At 33.9% G+C, this 19851-nt stretch overlaps 1 protein-coding gene across 4 annotated transcripts in view; it reads left to right on the top strand.

The window, feature by feature from the left end:
• WASHC3 (WASH complex subunit 3) overlaps positions 1–18274 on the top strand; it is a 44029-nt gene extending 25755 nt beyond the window's left edge. For all 4 annotated transcript variants that reach the window (XM_014560375.2, XM_014560374.2, XM_032493498.1 and 1 more), the window contains 2 exons: positions 7089–7153; positions 18034–18274. In XM_014560375.2, the coding sequence (XP_014415861.1) occupies positions 7089–7153; positions 18034–18118 (150 nt within the window). In that variant the 3' untranslated portion in view covers positions 18119–18274. The remainder of the gene's footprint in view (positions 1–7088; positions 7154–18033) is intronic.
• The last annotated feature ends 1577 nt before the right edge of the window (positions 18275–19851 follow it).

Below are 19851 nucleotides of genomic sequence, written 5' to 3' on the forward strand. Positions count from 1 at the left end.
AAGCAATTCTCCAAGGAAGAAATACAAATGATCAATAGGCATATGAAAAAATGCTCAATATCACTAATTATCAGAGAAATGCAAATAAAAACTATGATTAGGTATCACCTCATACCAGTCAGAATGGCCATCATTCAAAAGTCCAGAAAACTGTATGTTTTAAGAGGAAATAAAGTAGATTTCAAAATCATGAATTTTATTGGGAAAAATGAATGAAAATGATCTGTTCTTCTATCTTAAGATATTTACATCTTTTGTATTTATCTTAATAGTGCAGTTTTTTTAATCTCCAGATGTAAAGTATATCTTACCAAAGCTTTTCATAATATAAGACAGCATCCTAACTTTTCTTGTTCTTTTCCTAACCCAAATTCACAAGTGACTTTTATTCAGGAAATTGGTTAGACCACGTACTGATAACCCATTGATACCAGATTCAGTGCCCTTCATTGTGGTTCTCTGGCCACATGGAATGTCTGATCCTGGTTATCTCTCTTTGAATGGGTTCCTATGGATCCCTAAGGGCACTGAATGAAAGACTCATAACACATCGGTTTAAACACATTACTGCTATTGGGAAATAACTTCAAAAGTGAATTTTCTGTGGTTTCAATCAGTAGTATCATCTTTATAATTACTGAGAATTCTATTCTTTATAAGTTTTATTACCATATTTGCAGATATTTCTTTAAATCCTCTTTAATAGACACATATGTAATATGTTTTCAAAAACTGAACAGGAGTCCATCTAAATTTATTATACTTTTAATTTAAGTAGCAAATTCCAAAATGATTTGCTATAGAAATTCTTTTAAAGTTTTCCTAGAAAATAGAAGTATAATTAAATTTGGAATATTCTAATTAATGCATATTTCAGAGAACAAATGTCATTTGAATGAAATGAGGTATAGCAGGGCTATCATGTAGCTGATGTATTTATAGTGAAGTTCTAGCATTAATTAACCTATCAAAACAAGACTTTAAATTTTAGATATTATTTTTGCATTATAATGAAGGGAATAAAATGGATCTGCCACAGCACCAAATTACTGTAAAATCAAGAAATGCTTGAGGTGCTACAAAGAAAACACCATACACTTTTTTGGACATTACACCTAATATTTATTATGTTACAAGAATTTCCAGGGAAAAAATAAACCACATGGGAAGGTTGATTCAGCTATATTTTGAGTTGTCTCATAGCAATAGATTCCTCACTTTTTGAAATAATTTCTCTAAGGGTTTTTCTTGATAGTCATTTAGGTTAACTTTAGTTCCCATTTTTAAAGACACAAATGGAACAGCTAACATGTATTTATTTTATGAATAAAGTAATAGTAACTGCCTGGGCCCTGGTCATGGCTGGTGTTATTTTTGTCCATTTTACCATGTGATTTGTTCCTACATCTTTAAAGATATCTGATGGGCAGTCGAGTGAGAAATACTTTCTCACTGGGATAAGGATCTCTTAAGATAATCGTTGAAAAAGGAATAACTTACTGTTAGCTCCATAGGATCTGTGAGCTTCTTTTTGATTTTAGATTCTTTTTATTTAGATTCAAATTAACAACCCTTGGTGACCCTTGGTGGCAACAGTGTCAGAGTTAATGTCAGAGTCTGGTGTTTTCTAAATCTGTACAAGTCATGAGAAATAAAGCTTCCCTTTTAAAAAAAAATAGTCATGTTCATTTTATAGTGATTAAGAGATTTAAATTAATTTTGTATCCTTTCATGGAAGCTTTCAGAAAGAGATCGTTGAGCATGTGATTGTTTTTGTGTTATAATTTGTTCAGTAAACATTTATTATCTATTATATAGACTATTTCACCTCAAAATTTTGTTCAAGATATAACACCCTACTAATATATTTCATAAAATGCACTGTAGGAATTTTAAAAATAGTGCTGTCAAAAATCAGAAGGCAAAGAAATAATTGAGTTTATTTCACCTAAGTTAAAATTTAAGTAAACAGAGCCTGACTGGAGTACTGGCTGCTTTTTTACAACTCATAGCATTTTCTCAACTCCTACTCATTCCCTCTTCTTTTAAATAAAAAAAGTTACTATCCACCTATCAGCTCAATAGAGCTTTTCTTTATTGTTAATCTAGGTAGGGAAAAATCCTTAATATTTTCCGATTTTCATAACTGAATTGTGATTCAAGCTCATAAAATGAGAGAAAAATTTAAAAATATAAGAGGCATTTTTACTATTTCTATAAAGGAAAGTAATTTATTTCTATTAGATTGAGTAAGAGGGTTTTCCCTCTTTCTAATCTAAAACTTTAGAATTTTAGCATGATTTATGAAGGAATTTTATCTTGATTTCATTAACACAGTAACAGATAATTTAAATATGGCAGACCTATAAGCCTCCAACGGTTTTTGTGATATAAGAAACTAGTATTTAACTTATTAGTGTTGTCATCATAATTTCATTAGGTTGGCTTCTCTACACACTTTCTCCAGTGACGCAAATACAGACATGATTTTTTGGAACATGAGACTTATGGCTGCCTGCTCTCTTCTTCATTACTTATGTTGGACAAAGTGCCATTAACATGTGCCAAAAATAATCCCACAGTTCAGTAAACTTAATTTTGAGATCTCTTATGTCCTCCTTAGACCACCAGTAGCTTTGTTTCTTGGAGATCAGAAATTAGACACTTCTTTTTGATGTTCAGCAAACCAGACTGTTCCTTAACCTCTAAGGAAGAATACAGCAAAACAACAAATTTTCTAAGCATCATCACTGGAAACATAGCAAATCCCTTTCGAATATATCCTTTGGAATGCAGGCCAAATTATTTTTGTATCAAGCTTTATGAGATTTGTAATAAGGTGATGATAATAGTGAAGTCTTTAATAGGGTAAGATATAAATTATATGTATTTTCCTTTATCTGTATTCATATACAGCAATGAGTAAAGACTCACCAAATTTTGGTAATATCTGTATTTTTGTGATGTAACCAGCTTCGGGAAACTAAGAATAAAATATGGAGCTTATAGATTCAGGTTTCCATTATTATACCATAACCAATTCCATGAAACTAATTATTAAAATAAGAAGCTTGTCTAATTTCACTAACTTCCCTGTTCTTCAGTTCTCCTTTCCCGCACACTGCTTTCTCTTGTTCCAACCCCATACATACTCACTTTGCTGTATTTTAGGAAGCATTTTTTTAATCCTAATTTCTTCTCCCTTCTGTTTTCTCGGCTTTATGACTTATTTATATAACCTTTCCAATGATATCCTGTGGATTATGCTAGACTATAATAAATAAATCACATAGTTGAGTTTGTAGAAAGACCTTATACCATCAAACCATAGTTAATAAAAACTGAGAGGTCTTTTTAAAGAAGTATGACCTTAACTTTGCTCTTTTTCCCATTTCTCCATAGTACTTCAGTGTTTTTTTTTTTTAATGAAATGTTTCAAACTCCTAACTTTCCTTGTTATTCTGAACAGTTGAGTGGCACTTAATGATTATCAAGTAAAAATTTCCAGCCTTGTAGTTCAAATAGTCAGCTTCCTCTTCTACTATTAAAATTAAATATTTTTATTACAAAGCAATTATTAAGTATATCTTATTTTAAAATCTTTATCTCAAGTCTTACTTCCAGATAATTTTCAAGTGGTGCAAGTTTTAATCTTGTGCTTACTTTTTTCCAGATGTAAGAATCTGTTCACATTGGATACTCCTAAGCAAGTAACTGCTTTTTCCCCCATCTTTCATTTATCCTTAAACTGCATGAACTACCAAAAGGTCCAGAGTTTTTTCTTCCACCTTCTTTATCTTCCTAACTTACTATAGTTCACTTTTCAGAATACCTTAATGATTGCCCCATGAAACAGTATTACTTTCAAGAGTATGGTTTTGAGGAGAATTCTGTGATGGTGCAATTTACTTTCATCAGTCTAGTATTTGGGATGCATTTAAGTGTTTATTGTTACTGGAGTCTTAATAGGTTATATTTTACTAATTTATAATATAAAGCATAACGGTTATGAAGATGCATGTATAAATAGGCCTGTTAATGACAGCCTTGCCTCTTTCAGGAGAGTCTTCCTGGTAACCTGCGAATTTGAAAGAAAGCTTTTGCCTTTCCAGCCTTCTTTAACCTAGCAAGCTGTAGAGAACTTGGACTTGTTCTCCTCTATAGCCAAAATAAGAGATTATGATTGTTGAAGGCATCTTACGACTCTTTCTACAACTGTTTTTTCTGGACTTTTTTTTAAGTAAGGATTAAATTTTTGATACATTTTCTGATTTAGAAATGAAGATTATAGTTAATAATAATCTGAACTTAATTTGGGAAGATCTATAACATTTCTGTAAGAGATACATGGTAATTAATTTTTAAGACTGAATATTAAATTTATAATCCATTTGACTCTCATATTTTTACATATGCTCAGTACATATTTATCAGGTGAAATGTAAGAGAAAATCAACATTTTGAGGGAGAGCTCCCAAGGGGCCTCTTCCATATCTTAAGTTCAAAATTGAATGTCACAACTGGCTAGTGACATGGGAAGGCGAAAGAGAAGAGTATGCAACATCATAGAGAGGTGACTGAGCTTTTTCCCATGTAAACACTGACTCAGCTTACCCCTTTTCACCACATGGAATGAAGAGCTATAAGGGAGAGGGTACCAACCATGTGTACCTTTTAAAGCACTGAGACCTCACTTACTTTTGAAGGCGGTGTAATCAAGGTCCTCAAATCTAGCACATGGGATTAGTTTTTCTTCATCTTTGGGGGTGATGTGAAGAGAAAGAGTTGACAAGAGACTTGATTGTATCTTCTCCCCTTAGAGCTTCATAAGTGAGCTTTCAATAAATGTTTTGTTTACACATCAAATCAGTCCTCTTTTCAAGTAAATTTGTACTTATTGCTGACATATCCTCCTCTTACTGTTTTGATATTCTTACCTTGAACTTTGAAATTCACATGTTCTCAATGTTTTTCTGACTTACACGCTTCTAGAATTATTACACGGTATTTGTATTGGTATAGAGAAGATGTATAATATAATCCCAAAAGAGTTCTTGAATTCTATTTGACCTTTGGGCATAATGTATCCAAATGAAATTGGACCACTTGCTTATGAAAAGAACATTAACATAGCTATACTTTAGAGTAGAAAGCTCTGAAATCTTTATTTGAAAAGACATTTATTCATATTGTTAAGTATCTATGGTACTCTCCCAGCCAAGGCCCTAATCATTTGACTTATCAATGTTTTCTTTCTTCCGGTGATATAGGAAGAGTGAGAATATGATATCTGGCTTCTTTCCTGCAGAATTAGTAATGGATAAACACAGATGATTTAATTTGGCCCTATGTAATTTTGGACAGCAGTGATTCCATTAAATCAGTTAAAATATATACCCTAATAGATTTTTCAGGTACTATGCAAATACTAATATAAAAGCAAAATAAGAGCTATTTTAAATAATGAGACATCTAAAAGGAGGCTTTTTTCCAGCTTCTATTTTTAAAATTTTTCTCCAGTTTAAGAAATAATTGACATACATCACTGTATAAATTTTAAGGTGTATAGCTTAAGAGTTTGATTTACGTATGTTGTGAAATTATTACCACAATAGGTTTAGTTAACATCCGTCATCTCATATAGATACAGTAAAAAGAAAAGAAAAAAAAATTACCTTGTAATGAGAACTCTTAGGATCTATTCTCTTAACTTTTCCATATATCATACAGCAGTGTTAACTGTAGTCATCATGTTGTACATTACATCCCTAGTACATATTTATCTTATAACTGCAAGTTTGGACCTTTTGACAATCTTCCTCTAATTCCTCCTTCCCCTGCTTTCTACCTCTAGTAACCATAAGTCTGAGCTCTTTTTTTATGAATTTGGTTTTTTTTTTTGTTTTTAGATTCCACATATAAGTGAGATCATACAGTATTTGTCTTTCTTTGTCTGTCTTATTTTAGCTAGCATAATGCCTTCAAGATCCACCCATGTTGTCTCAAATGCTAGGACTTCCCTGTTTTTTAATGGCTGAATAATATTCCATTGTGTATATGTACACTATACTTCATTCGTTCATCCATCAGTGGGCACTTAGGTTGTTTTCATGTCTTAGTTATTGTAAATAATGCTGCTATGAACATGGGGAGTTAGTGTTTTGGGGTTATTTGGATATATTCCCAGAAGTGGAATTGCTGGATCATATGGTATTTCTAGTTTTAATTTTTTGAGGAAACTCCATACTGTTTTCCACAGTGGCTGCACCAATTTACAGTCTCACAAACGGTGCACAAAGGTTTCCTTTTCTCCACATCCACACTAACTTTTTTATCTCTTGTCTTTTTCATCATGGCTATTGTAACAGGATCGAGGTGACATCTCATTGTGGTTTTATTTTGCATTCCCTAATGACTAGTGATGCTGAGCATCTTTTCATGTACCTGTTGGCCATCTGTATATCTTCTTTGGAAAAATGTCTATTCAGGTTCTTAGCCCATCTTTTAATCAGATTATTTGGGGTATTTTACTCTTGAGTTGTATGAGTTCTTTCTATATTTTAGATATTAACCTCTTATCAGTATGATTTGCAAATATTTTTTCCCATTTTATAGATTTTCTTTTCACTTTGTTGATGATTTCTTTTGCTGTACAGCTTTTAGTTTGATGTAGTCTCACCTGTTTATTTTTTATTTTGTCTCACCTGTTTATTTTTTATTTTATTGCTTGTGCTTTAGGTATGATTTCCATAAAATCATTACCAGACCTATGTCCAGGAGTTTGCTTTCTGTGTTTTCTTTTAGGAGTTTCATAGTTCCAGGTCTTACGTTTAAGTCCTTAATCCATTTCAAGTTAATTTTTATGAGTGGTATAAGATAAGCTTTATTCTTTTACATATGACTGTCTAATTTTCCCAGCACCATTTATTGAAGAGACTGTTTTCTCCATTAAGTATTCTTGGCTCCTTTGTCAAATATTAGTTGCTTGGGTTTATTTCTGGACTCTCAGTTCTGTTCCATTGGTCTCTTTGTTTTTATGAGGGAGATATTTTTAATAATTGAATTATCATCATGTGTTCTTTGCCTAGGGTGTTCCGGTGATGGCAATAAGAAACAAAATGATATCAGAAGGACTAGACCCAGATCTTCTTGAGTAAGTAATTTTTCTAGTATAATGATAATACTGCCAAGAAGTTGAATTTATTAGTCATAATAAAAATATTTCAAGCTCTATATGTTTTTCCTATGCAGAGTTTTATGATTGAGGAAACAACCGTCATAAATAGTGTCTGCTATTTTTCAAAAATTAAAAATCCATACTATGCTACTAAAACCAGCCTTAAAACATTTTAGGAGTAGTTTCAATAAATTAGTGATGAATCTATATATCCAAAATAGATGGAATTTGATGACCGTTTTGTTCCTCAGCAGTAGTGTCCAAAGAAGCACTGTTGTTTTTATTTTCATGCTCCTTTTTTCCTTCCTTCCTTCCTTTCCTCCCTCCCTCCCTGCCTCTCTCCCACCTTCCTTCCTTTAAGCGTATAGGAAATTTACTCTACCATGATCTAAGTTGAACCAGATGGGGAAATACATAGGTTAACTCTAGATCCACTTTAATGTTTATTATGAAACTAGATACGGTTTTGTGTGAGTTTTATAAAAAATTTTTGCGAAATGCTGAAATTTTGTGGCTCAGAAGTTTGACAGTAATTTATTCTGTCTAGGCAAACCTGGCTACATGGCCCATCCTGGATAAAATATATCTTAATGGATTATTCAGAATTAGTTTATTTTGCAAGTATCTAGACACTTGGAAAGGGTCTTTCCCACTTGGGGTTTTAGTTCACCCCAGTATATTTAGCTGTGTTAGCTATCCAGGCATTCATACTGTACTAGCAGTATGCTTTGGAATTTTTCTTGGCTCTCAGCCCTTCAAGAAAATTATGCATTTTTTCTCATATATGCAATTTTTTCTCATATTTTATCTTTCAAAATACGAAATTTAAGAATTTTTTAAAAGTCTGCAAGAACAGATTTCCAGCATCTACTTCCATTTGGTATATCCGGTAGCAAAGAGTTCAAATACAATGGTATGGATTGGTAGTTTGAACTAAAGCATCTCCAGGATATTTGGCATTTGTTCTGGAAATTGTTTCTGACACACTTTAAAAGCAGATGGATTGTGACATACACTTTAATGTGAATTGAACATATGGGTCCAATCCATTTTGGTACTCTTTGGAATATATGTTGTAAATATATTTAACTTTGACCATGACCTCTTTTTTGCTTCTGGAAATACATGGTAGACCTTCTTTAATAACAGAGAGCTAAAATGACCTTTAAAATTGATGATTTTTCTCTCCAGAGAAAATGTAATAAATGGAAAACTAGCAGCCTTATAAGCATCAGCATATGCTGGATATCCAATCCCTTTACTCCCTACTGGTTTCATTTTATCCCCTGCCCAGCCTAAACCTATTTCATAATCCTTTACTTCAACCAGCCACCCTATACTAGCAACTTGAAAGTCACCCTTGATTCTGTTCCTCTCCCTACCCCTCCCTTACCGTGTCAGTCACTGTGATTTTCTCATTTTTAATATCTCTCAAATCTGAGCAAATACCTCCATGCCATTGCTGTTCAGTTCAAGCCCTTATCATTTCTCACCTAATTATTATAATAGTTCTTGATTTGTTTTCCTATTCTCTTTCAATCTGTCACTAGAAACTTAGTGGATCAGTTCATACACACAAATCTTTATGTGGCTCTCCACTGCCTTTAACATACAGTCTAACATCTTAGAATTGCAAATACATGCTCAGGACTCTAGCTTTCTTCATCTCTTGCCACTTGTCCATACATCGCTATGTCCTGCAGCTGCAACAAAACTGCTTGCCGTTCTCCAAATGTTTCATTTTCCTATTTTCTTTTCATGTCTTTGAATGTTTGTTTCCCTCCTCATTGAACTTTCTTCTCCAATCTTATTCGCTCGGCTAATTATATATTCTTCAAGAGTCCATTTGGGTATCACCACCTTAAGAAGTACATGATGACTACCACAGGGAGAACCCCCAGCACTCCCAGTACTTCCTTGATGTATCTCACTTAGCAAGTTTGAGGGCACGCCATTGTCTATAAATGTTAAGAAACATTCAGATGCAAGATAGTGCCAAATTTTAGGGTAGAATTCCAGTAACAGTTACGTTGTCTTACAGAAAAAGCTGCTTCTCAACCACAGCCTGGAGCCTGAATTCTGACCCATTACCTCATAAGTACATGCCATCGGTCACAAGGGGTGTTGGTTAGAGTAGGGGTGACTCACCATAACCTGTCACCACTACCACTAGAAAACCAGCTCCAACTACATTTAGCCAGATATGATAAGTGGAATCAACCACCTTGCTAAAGAGGAATTCTGGCCCTTGGGAAATCATGTTTACATAAAAGTTAAAGAGCCTTACTTTGAGAGAAAAGTCTGAGATGATGGAGAAGAAAATGTGCTGCCTAAGGAAAGAGTGTACTTTTATTTAGGTACATATTAAGCCTCAGCCAAGAAATTTCAGTAAAGATTAGTCTTTTTTCTTTTAAAGTATAAACATACACTTTTTAAAATTAGCCTTAGGTAGTAAGACAGACTCATATAACGGTAAGAAGAAATAGTCTAGATCTGTTTGCACTGAACAAAGAGCAAAACTGAAGTTAGTATAGAAATACTGAGCAGAAAATACATGGTTATTCAATTGGCTTGTGTATATAACAGTTTGGAAGCTAAGAGTATGTAATTTTAAACAAACAGTTTACATGATAAGAGAGCCTGGCCATTTTCCTAGAAAAATGACTGCCACTGAATTTTAGAAAGTCTATAAAACTGAAGAAAATTCCTGATAATTATCAAATAAATAGTGTTTGCTACTTCTGAGATTATTTAATATTTTTGAAAATCCAAATTTTTAAAAATAACAATGTTTATATAACCAAGAATTAATTCTGTTTAGCTTGTAAAATTTAGTAAAAAAAAAAAAGTCACTAAAATAAAAAGATACGTGAAAGAGTGCCTTTGTCACCATCATACTCAAAAGAGTTTAAGGGGAAAGAAAATGCAAAATTTTAAGGTTAATCTGTTAGTTTTGTGTTCAGAAATATAGAACAGGTAAATCATGCCTTATAAATTCTTTCAATCACTGTCTGGATTTTCTGGGGAGAAAAAAGTATCTCCCTATCCTATTCTATGCTTACATTTATGTTCCATAACTAAGGTTACTAATACTACCTTATAATTACTACTTTTACTACTCTTAGACAAATAGACTAGCTTCTGGACCTGTCCAGCAAGAGATGAAATTCAGGTTGGTTAAGGCAGACTTTAGAAATGGTCTGCTTGCTAGGGTCCAGATTTTACCCTGCCACTTTCTAGCTATATGATCCTGGACTAATTACCTAATCTCTTTGTGCATCAGTTTCCTCATCAGTAAATGGGAAATAGAAGAGTTCACCCTTTATAGAGTTGTTCAAACTAAGTAAGGGAATGATACGAGCACATAGCACAGCTCTGGAGAAGCATTAAATGTTCAGTAAATGTTAGTTGTGATTTATGAGTTTTTAAATGGAGGAATATGTAGCAAGTTCTAAACAATTGGATATACCAGGCTTTTGGATCACAACTTGTTTATAGTCCCATAGTTGCCTGTATACCATTGTGTTTTCAACAAAGACATATTTAACATACACAGAGTAATTATCCTTTTGAGTTGTACTTTTTGTTTTCCTAAACTAAAAAGTCTGCATTTTAAACTTTGTAGTAAAGAACAGACTTCTGAAATTGAAATTTAACTAGTCATACTCTTACTATTAGTGGAAGGGTACAGTTTGTAGCATACTGATTTGCCTAAAGAAAGCAAGTTACTTTGCAGACTTTAAACAGAACCAGCTGAGTTGGCATTTGTCCTAGAGATATCTATTCAAAAGACATTTGTACCCTCCTCTCAGATTGTGGAATGACCATGATTATGGCTGCCAGAAATAAAAGTAACCACCTCAGCCTACTTTTCACTGAGACAAGAGAGGATTTATTAGTGTTAACTAAAAGGATACTGGAAAGCAAGAAAACTTTATTTAATTATGTTCAAGGCATGTCCAGCACATTTTCCCGCCCTCTAGGGGAACTCTTTATCTGCCAATGATCTTTATCTGTCTCCTGCTACAAAACAACATAATGGATTAAAGATTGGGTTTTGACTGGTTGAGGGTAGAATTGATCTCAGTTCCCCAACTGGATAATTCCAAAAATAGATTTTTTACTTGTTCCATTTTTTTAGTTTTTGCTGAACTGGGATTCTTTTCAGCATAATTACCAGCCCTCGACCACTGGCTGGCAGACTGGCTGGAAAGTATAGGACAGGAAAAAACAATGTCCAAAAATTTTGATTGGTCCACTATTGAGGACCTTGGTCACAAGGGTAAGAGATAATACAAATATCAAAGAGGTGGTGTGAAAAAGCAGTTATGGTCTGCCAGTGTCTAGCAAGCAAGAGAGGGGATCTGCTGGGAAGTAAAGAACCCCAAGATAAACAATGGAAATCCATCTTAACCTAGTATGACTGACTTTCTTTTTCTTTATAATATTAGGCATTACATTGTTTCTCTGGCTACAGGAATCTCCCTACCACAACAGAGAACAGGGTGTACCTGTCTTGGTGGGGTGTTAAGAATAGAAAAGACCAAAGGATGTATAGTTTGAGTAAATGTACTGCTGAAATAACTCTTACTAGCTACTATAATATCAAAGTCAGAATTGTCTTTTTTTTTTTTAACTACCCCAGATGTCTTTATATAGTCAGTGCAGTCTCAGTTTAGGAGTTTAGTGTTTTGCTCTTTCCTTAAGACCACAGATACTAACTAATATATATAAAATAGATAAACAACAAGTTTCATACTATATAGCACAGAGAACTATATCCAATATCTTGAAGTAACTTGTGGTGAAAAAGAATATGAAAATGAATATATGCATGTTCATGTATGACTGAAGCATTATGCTCTACATCAGAAATTGACACAACATTGTAAACTGACTATACTTCAATTAAAAAAAAAAAAAGACCACTTATTGCCATTGCATGAGGCTCTGAGAACAACACTAATTGACAGGTATCATGTGACATTATAACTTTATGTGTCCTGTAGTTGATATTGAAAAATGATTTGAATAACTACTGCACCCTCTTTCCACAACCCTTATACTCAGCAATATTTTTACTAAAAGTGTTTTAATGAAAAATATCTTTAAACTATCTATCTACATAAATGTTTTTCCAAAGAATATTTATAGTGTCTTAATGGTTTTAAATATAAATATCTCTTTAATGAAAACAAGTTAATGATATTTGTATTTTAGGACTGATTTCATGTTCAAGGATCACAGAAACTAACTCAAACTATCTTAAGAAAAAAGGGAAGTTATTGACTCACATACCAAGAAGTCTCAGTAGGACAAAATCAAGGGCTGAGCATTATCAGTGCTGGCTGGCTGGCATTCTCTCTCACCCAATACTCATTTCACCTTTACTCCTTGGTGTAATAATTCACTTCTCTCCTACTGCTGATGAGCTTCCTCCTTGAAAACAAGGAATTAGCCATTACTGTTTGCTTTATATTTTCTATGGCTTTAATATTGCAGTTTTGCCAGCTGAATATAAAGAAAGCCCCTTTTCCATAATCCATAGCTCATTTCTAGGAAAGCATTCTCATTGTCCCTGCCTGAGTTAATGTGCACTCCCTTGAATTGATCTCTTTCCAGGAGAAGAGATTCTTGTGACCTCTTAGGCCTGGGTTGTGTGATTGAAACAAAGAAGAGTATAAGGAAAGGATGAGGGCAGCAGGGATTGTAGTTGACAGCCTAATTTAGTTCACATAAATGGGAGAGGGTGTCAGAAATAACATATGCACACAGCATCTGGTATGCTAAAAAGTACTTACCTGTATGTGGTTAGACCTTTTTTCTACTTTCCTTTCTAAATTTTGGCCTTGTTGTTGTTGTTGGGGTTTTTTTGGTTTTTTGTTTTACAATAATGTCAAGTTTAAGCTGCCAAATATACAAGTTGGATTTGTGGAGCATGTTTTGCTTGGGTGCTACACCATAAACAAAGGCTTTTTTAAATGATCCACGGGCAGGTTTAAGAATGGACCTGGGACCTGGCCAGAGAAGAGGGATGGGGAAGGGGGAATTGGGTGGAAAGGGTAGAGGGGAGGCCTCAGTCAGAGGGGACTGGCCGAGGATTGGCTCAGTTTTAGTTGAGGCCAACATAGTAACACCTTTGAAAATACTTATTTTTAAAGAAATTAGGCTTAGTAAATAGCTTAAAGTTAAACTTCAAAAAATTTTGCTTTTACTAAGATTTTTATTGATAATCTTGATGCCACAAATTATATAAGTATACTTACTAAAATGTACCTACCAAGCTAGAGTTTTTATTATAACCAATAGAGATTGAGATTTTTAAAAAATACACATGATAAATCATGAATATACTTATTACTTTGTCTTTTTATGCATCTTAATGATATACTCTTTTTTTAGTGATTCACTTGTATTTTTAAAATACTGAGTATTACGGAGTTTTCATTTCCAGATTTTAGTGGTGAAGTGTGTTTTCTTTGAATTTTGAGAAGTTAAAATTTAGACTAGTAGTTTAAAGTAGCTACCTTTTCCATGAAATTTCTTTCCATGGAAAATTTCTTTCCATGGAAAAAACTTAAAAGTTTCATCGTATATATAGGATCAAGTAAGAACAATTCTGATCATAACATAAAAAACCAAATTTCTGTTCCCACTAAGAACGTGAATATCCAGTCTGGAAATGAAGGTGTTATTGTGATTTTTATTATTTTAATTAATATTTGTAAAGCTTTTTTAACTTATAAAATGCTTTCATATATATTACCTCATTTGATTCTCATGATTTCTTAAAGTTTTTCTCTTTTTTTATATCCAAAAGGAATTAGTATACAGCTTTTCTTTTGTTTTCATAGTAATTCCAATTCATAGTAGCTTTAAATTTAAGATGAATGAGGAAAACAAAAAATAGTATTGGTGAGAATATGAGCAAATTGGAACCCTTGTGCATTGTGAGTGGTAATGTAAAATGATGTAGCGGCTATGGAAAACAGTATGGCAGTTCATCAAAAAATTTGACATAGAATTACCATATGATCCAGCAATTCCATTTCTGGATATATACCTAAAAGAAGTAAAAGTGGGCACTTAAACAGATATTTGTATACCTATGTTCATAGCAGCATTATTCACAATAGTCCAAAGGTGGAAACAGCTCAAGTGCCCATCCACAGGTGAATAGATGAACAACATGTAGTATGTGTGTTCAGTGGAGTATTATTCATCCTTAAATTGGAAGGAGATTCTGATACATGCTACAACATGGATGAACCTTGAAGACATTATAGTAAATGAAATAAGCTAGTCACAAAAAAGACAAATATTGCTTGATTTCACTTATTTAAGGTGGTTAGAGTAGTCAAATTCATAGAGACAAGAAGTAGAAGAGTGGTTGTCGGTGGCTGAAGAGAGAAGGGATATTATTGTTAATTGGTATAGAGTTTCAGTTTTGTAAGATGAAAAGTTCTGGAGATTGATGGTGATGATTCACAACAATGTGTGTGTAAACACTACTGAACTGTGCATTTAAAAATAGCTAAGATGGTAAGTTTTATGTCTATCATACCTCAATAAAAGAATGAAAAAAATGAATGAGGACAGAATAACAAATGTTGACAAGGATATGGAGAAATTATAACGCTCATGTTCTGCTGGTGGGAATGTAAAATGGTACATCCACTGTGGAAAAGCAGTTTGACAGTTTCTCAAAACGTTACACATGGAGTTACCATATAACCCAGCAGTTCCACTCTTAGGTTTATACTCAAGACTATTAAAAACATACATTCACACAAAAACTTGTATACAGTTGTTCATAGCAGCATTATTCATTACAGCCAAAAAGTAGAAATAATCTAAATGTTCATCATCTGATGAATGGACAAGCAAAATGTGATATATCCATGCAATGGAATAGTATTTAGCCAAAAAAAGTAATGAAATACTGATAAATGCTACAACATGAATGAACCTTGAAAACATTATGCTAGATGAAAGAAGTCAGACACAAAGGCTGAATATCCTATGATCTCATCTATATGAAATGTCCTGAATAGGCAAATCCATTGACATAAAAATGATTCATGATTGTCAGTGGATAAGGGTGAAAATAAATGTAAAGTGTCTGCTAATGGATTCAGGGTTTCTTTTTGGAGTAGTGAAAATGTTCTGGAATTAGTGATAAAAAAATACACTAATTTTTACACTTTAAAGTGGTGAATTTTATGGTATAGGAATTATATCTCAATTAAAAAATAAATGACTGCTTAAGTGTCCATCAACAGATGAATGGCTAAAGAAGATGTGGTATATATACAGTAGATTACTACTAAGCCATAAGAAAGAATGAAATTTTGCCATTTGCAGCAACATGGGTGGACTTGCAGGGTATTATGCTGAGTGAAATAAGTCAGAGAATGACAAATACTGTAGGATATCACTTATACGCGGAATCTAAAAAATACAGCAAACTGGTGAATATAACAAGAAACAGACTCACAGATATAGAGAACAAATTAATGGTTACCATTAGGGAGAGAGAAGTGGGGAGGGGCACTATAGAGGTAGGTGATTAAGAGACACAAACTATTATGTATAAAATAAGCTACAAGGATATATTGTACTACACAGGGAATATAGCAAATATTTTATAATAACTATACATGGAGTGTAACTGAAAATTGTGAATTTCTGTTTTATACTTCTATAACTTATATAATATTGTACATTAATTACAAAAAAAGAAAAAGAAAAAGACTACTTAAGGTTCCTAAGCTTAGTTGTGTAATTTCAGTGAAAGCTTACATTTCATTTAACTTCTCCCTGCCTCCCACCTTTTGCCCTTGTCAAATGGCATAATCTTATCTACTGTTGTACCCCAGTTACTTTATACCGTAACTAGTAAATGACTTACAGGTCCCAAATGCAGTGTGCTGCACCATTCCCATTTTTTCCTTTACTCTGAACACTCTCATCCCCAGTTAATCCCTGCCTTTTCTATCTCTAGAAAATTCCTACTCATATCCCAACACCCTTCACAGTGTCTCCACCTCTTCACTGACCAACCCGAGTAGAGTAAATTACCTTTTCTCTTGAAACAAGCATAATTTTGTACAACTCTATTTGTGTGTATCACACTGTATAACAGTAATTTGTTTGCATTTCTGTCTCCCCCACTTAATTATCAGCTTCTTCAGAGCAGGAACTACTTGTTATTCATCTCTGTACCTCCAGCACCTAACACAGTTCCTGGCAAATATTAGGTGCATGATAACAATGAGAACAATAATAATAATAGATAACATTGATCTAAAATACTATGTGCCACATATTACTCAATATAATTTACATTTGGTAATTCATCTTAATCATCACAACAATCCAATCAGTCAGTTGGATACACAGTGGTTAAAAATCTTCCCCAAAGTTGCTCACAGGGAAGCAACAAGGCTAAGATTTGAACCCAAGAAGTCTGGCTCCAAAGTCTGAGTTGTTAACCACTATGCTATGTAACATCACATATATTAAAAAGTGGTTACACACATAAACTAATTTTATAATTTCACTCCCTTTTCACTCCCTAAGCTGCTGTTACCCTTTTCTTAAGTAGCATTTATGTTAGGGGAGTTGTGTATATTGTTTTATTTGTTTGAGTTGCCATAGATACTAATATAATTTTGATGTAGTACTCAAATAATTCCCTCAAGTAATTTTTTCCTTTTTATCAAAGTGAGAACAGTAAGAAATTAACTATATCGCTGAAGGAAGTATACTGAGGACAATGTGCCCAATATTTATGCCCACTACTTCCAGAATTCTTGCTTTTGTGGAGAATGATGAAGACTGTTGTCCTGTATTAATATTTTAGGCAGATGGAGTATCAGTCAAAACTTAGAAATGCTGTACCTAGCTTTAAAGTTTTATTATACTAAGTACATGTGACTTCCTTATCAGGGAGAAATAAGTCTCAGAGCTTTTAATTATTAAAACAGAGCCAGATATATTATTCTTCCTTTCCCTCTTAGTTTCCCCCAAAGTATACTTTATTTGCTTAATTTACTTTTTTGGTAAAAGTGAATAGAGGCTGAGTGACAGTTATGCCATGTTAATTAAATGATTTACTGACAAACACTATGGACCTATCTAGTTGACTGTTTTAATGACACCATTAAAATTTCATTTGGTTTATTATAGCACATCTACGCATAGTTGAAATTTAACTATTACCATATCTTCTTGTGCCTAGAGAATCTTCAAATCATTATCAATTCATTCTTCTTATATTCTTTCTCTGACGATAAAACACATAAGCGAAAGCATTCAACAGACATTAAGAACCTTCTTTGACCAGGCATTCTCCCCACAAAATTTCCATATTGCCTGTACTTCTTAACAGCCATTCTTGAACTCTCTTCTGTTTTTAAATTGCTCCCTGCAGCTTTCTTAAACATGAAGTTTTTCTTTTTCTTTCCATCTCTAGCTTTCCTTTCTCTGTACCTCATAGACACTTGGAAGCTGCAAGGATTTAGCACTGGTCATGCCAACCCTCTCAAGATCTCATCTCTGTCTGTAGTTGGGTCTCCATGGTAATAAGAAGCAGAAAGTGCTGAAGAAGCACACTGTGTAAGGACTGGCAAGAGAAAATAGTGCCGTGGCTTGTACAGGAATAACACTTAATCCCCGTGGTGCTGAAGAAGCCAACGAGAAGCATGCTGTGGTGGAGAGTGGGAGACTCAGTTAAGGACACAGACTTGGCAGATTTATTAGCAGCAATATTCTAGGATGAACCTAATTTACAGTTAGTAAGTGCTTTTTTTTCAACTGGAAAAACTGTTAAGATTTTTTTCCTTCTCTTTCAGGAGGCCAGATGCCCCAGTGCCTGATGGTGAAGGTGAAAAAAATACAGAAGAAAGTTCAGATAGTGAATCTTCTTTTAGTGACTAAGCTTAATTTTGATAGCAATTACATATACATGTGTTGGTTCACATTTACATTCTATAATAGAGCCTGAACTCATAGTCATAAGAACATCAAATGGCTACATATCAACCACCAAGTGTTAAAAAAATAAATAAATAAAGCATTTATAATAACCAGGAAGTATGTCTTGTTACCAAAAAAAGAGCCCTGAACTGAAAAACAGAATAGCCTAAATGAAGTGCAATTAGTGTTACAAATACTAAAAGATGGAGTATTTCAGGGATGCAATGAGCATCTAAAATGAAGTCAGTGTGAGTTTAGTGATCAGAAATAGACTTAATGCAAAAAAAGCAAATTTGACTAAGTGAAGGTACTCAATTTTTGTGAATATTTTAGCTTGAAAACATGTACATTTGTATCATAAGAGATTTCTGGCAGAAAGTAATACTGGATTGAAATTTTCTGTGACAACTTGAAAGTTTTTTCATACTTATTGTGAATCTGGAACTTACTGGTAGTATTTATTAGCATATTGAGCTTTTCACAGCTTGACCATCAGTTCACATACCATCAAAATCAGATACTCCTATTTATCATCAGTTAAAAATTGAATTGAAAGTAGTTTCACTGTGGTTCGGAGTGAGCAAGCATTATTGTCATCAACTCTTTTAAATTGCTTATGCAGAAAAAAAATTAATTTGTACAAGTTTAAAATGCTGTACTCATCATACCTTGCAAGTAATTCTTTATGAGGAATTATTTGCACACAGCCTAGAAAATCTCTAAAATACTTACATGGAAAGACATAAATGCATTTGATTAGTGGTGCTTATCTTTGTTTAGGCCACCTGAAAGTAAACCCTGAGAAAAGGACCTGGGTGTAGGTATGTCATTTGTGAGGTGATCTCAGGAAGCAGAAGTGAGAGAACAGAGAGCAAGAGGGAGAAAATCCATACAAAGGTAGATTATCAAGGTTACCATTTTGGGCTTGAGTGCTCTAAGACCTGAGAGGCTTACAAAATGCCTCCCCAAATTGTCCACCTAATACAGATGGGATAATTTTAACCAATTTCTATATCCCATTAGTTGAGAGTTAATCTCCAAGAAGCTCTAACTACCCCTGCACTTCTAGGCCATGCTTTTTGTGAAAAAAAGAGGCTCGCCCAATGTTGAAAAGAACTTGGAACAGAAAGCAAAAAGATGCATGGCCCACACTTGTGGTGGGATTTCACTCATCAAAAAAGTACAAATTTGAGCTCAGAACTGTCCGGTGCAGCTGTAGCTGACAGCAGAAGTTGACAAGGGGATGTGGTGTGGGGCAAAAGAGGTGTTTGCTGTTATCCACCTCTTGTCTATTCAGAATTGCTTGAGTCCCATGTTATGTCCACTCCATCACCAAGTCTTCCAGATGATGGCCAGCCACAGTTTATGGACAATACACAGGAGAATTAGTGAGACAAGCTATAGTTCCTGTTGGTACAGCTGAACCCAAGACTAAAACTCATATTTATCATCTCCTTCCTCCATAACCCATTTGAGACTTTCCTTGCTCTCTGCCAGAAATTTAGCAGGTTTAGTTTGGTTGCCTGGTAGAGTGACCCAGACCTTCATCCCTTCAGAGATATAGGGCCTTGGTTGGTTTGCCCATTTTAGGCTGTGATTATCACATTTGTCTGTTTGTGGTCTACTATTCACACCTAGAAGCATCAAGAATCACCCCCAATGAATCACCTGAGTTCCAGACACATCCTCGTTTC

This window comes from Camelus ferus, chromosome 12, assembly GCF_009834535.1.
Source record: "Camelus ferus isolate YT-003-E chromosome 12, BCGSAC_Cfer_1.0, whole genome shotgun sequence".
NCBI classification, from domain to species: domain Eukaryota; kingdom Metazoa; phylum Chordata; class Mammalia; order Artiodactyla; family Camelidae; genus Camelus; species Camelus ferus.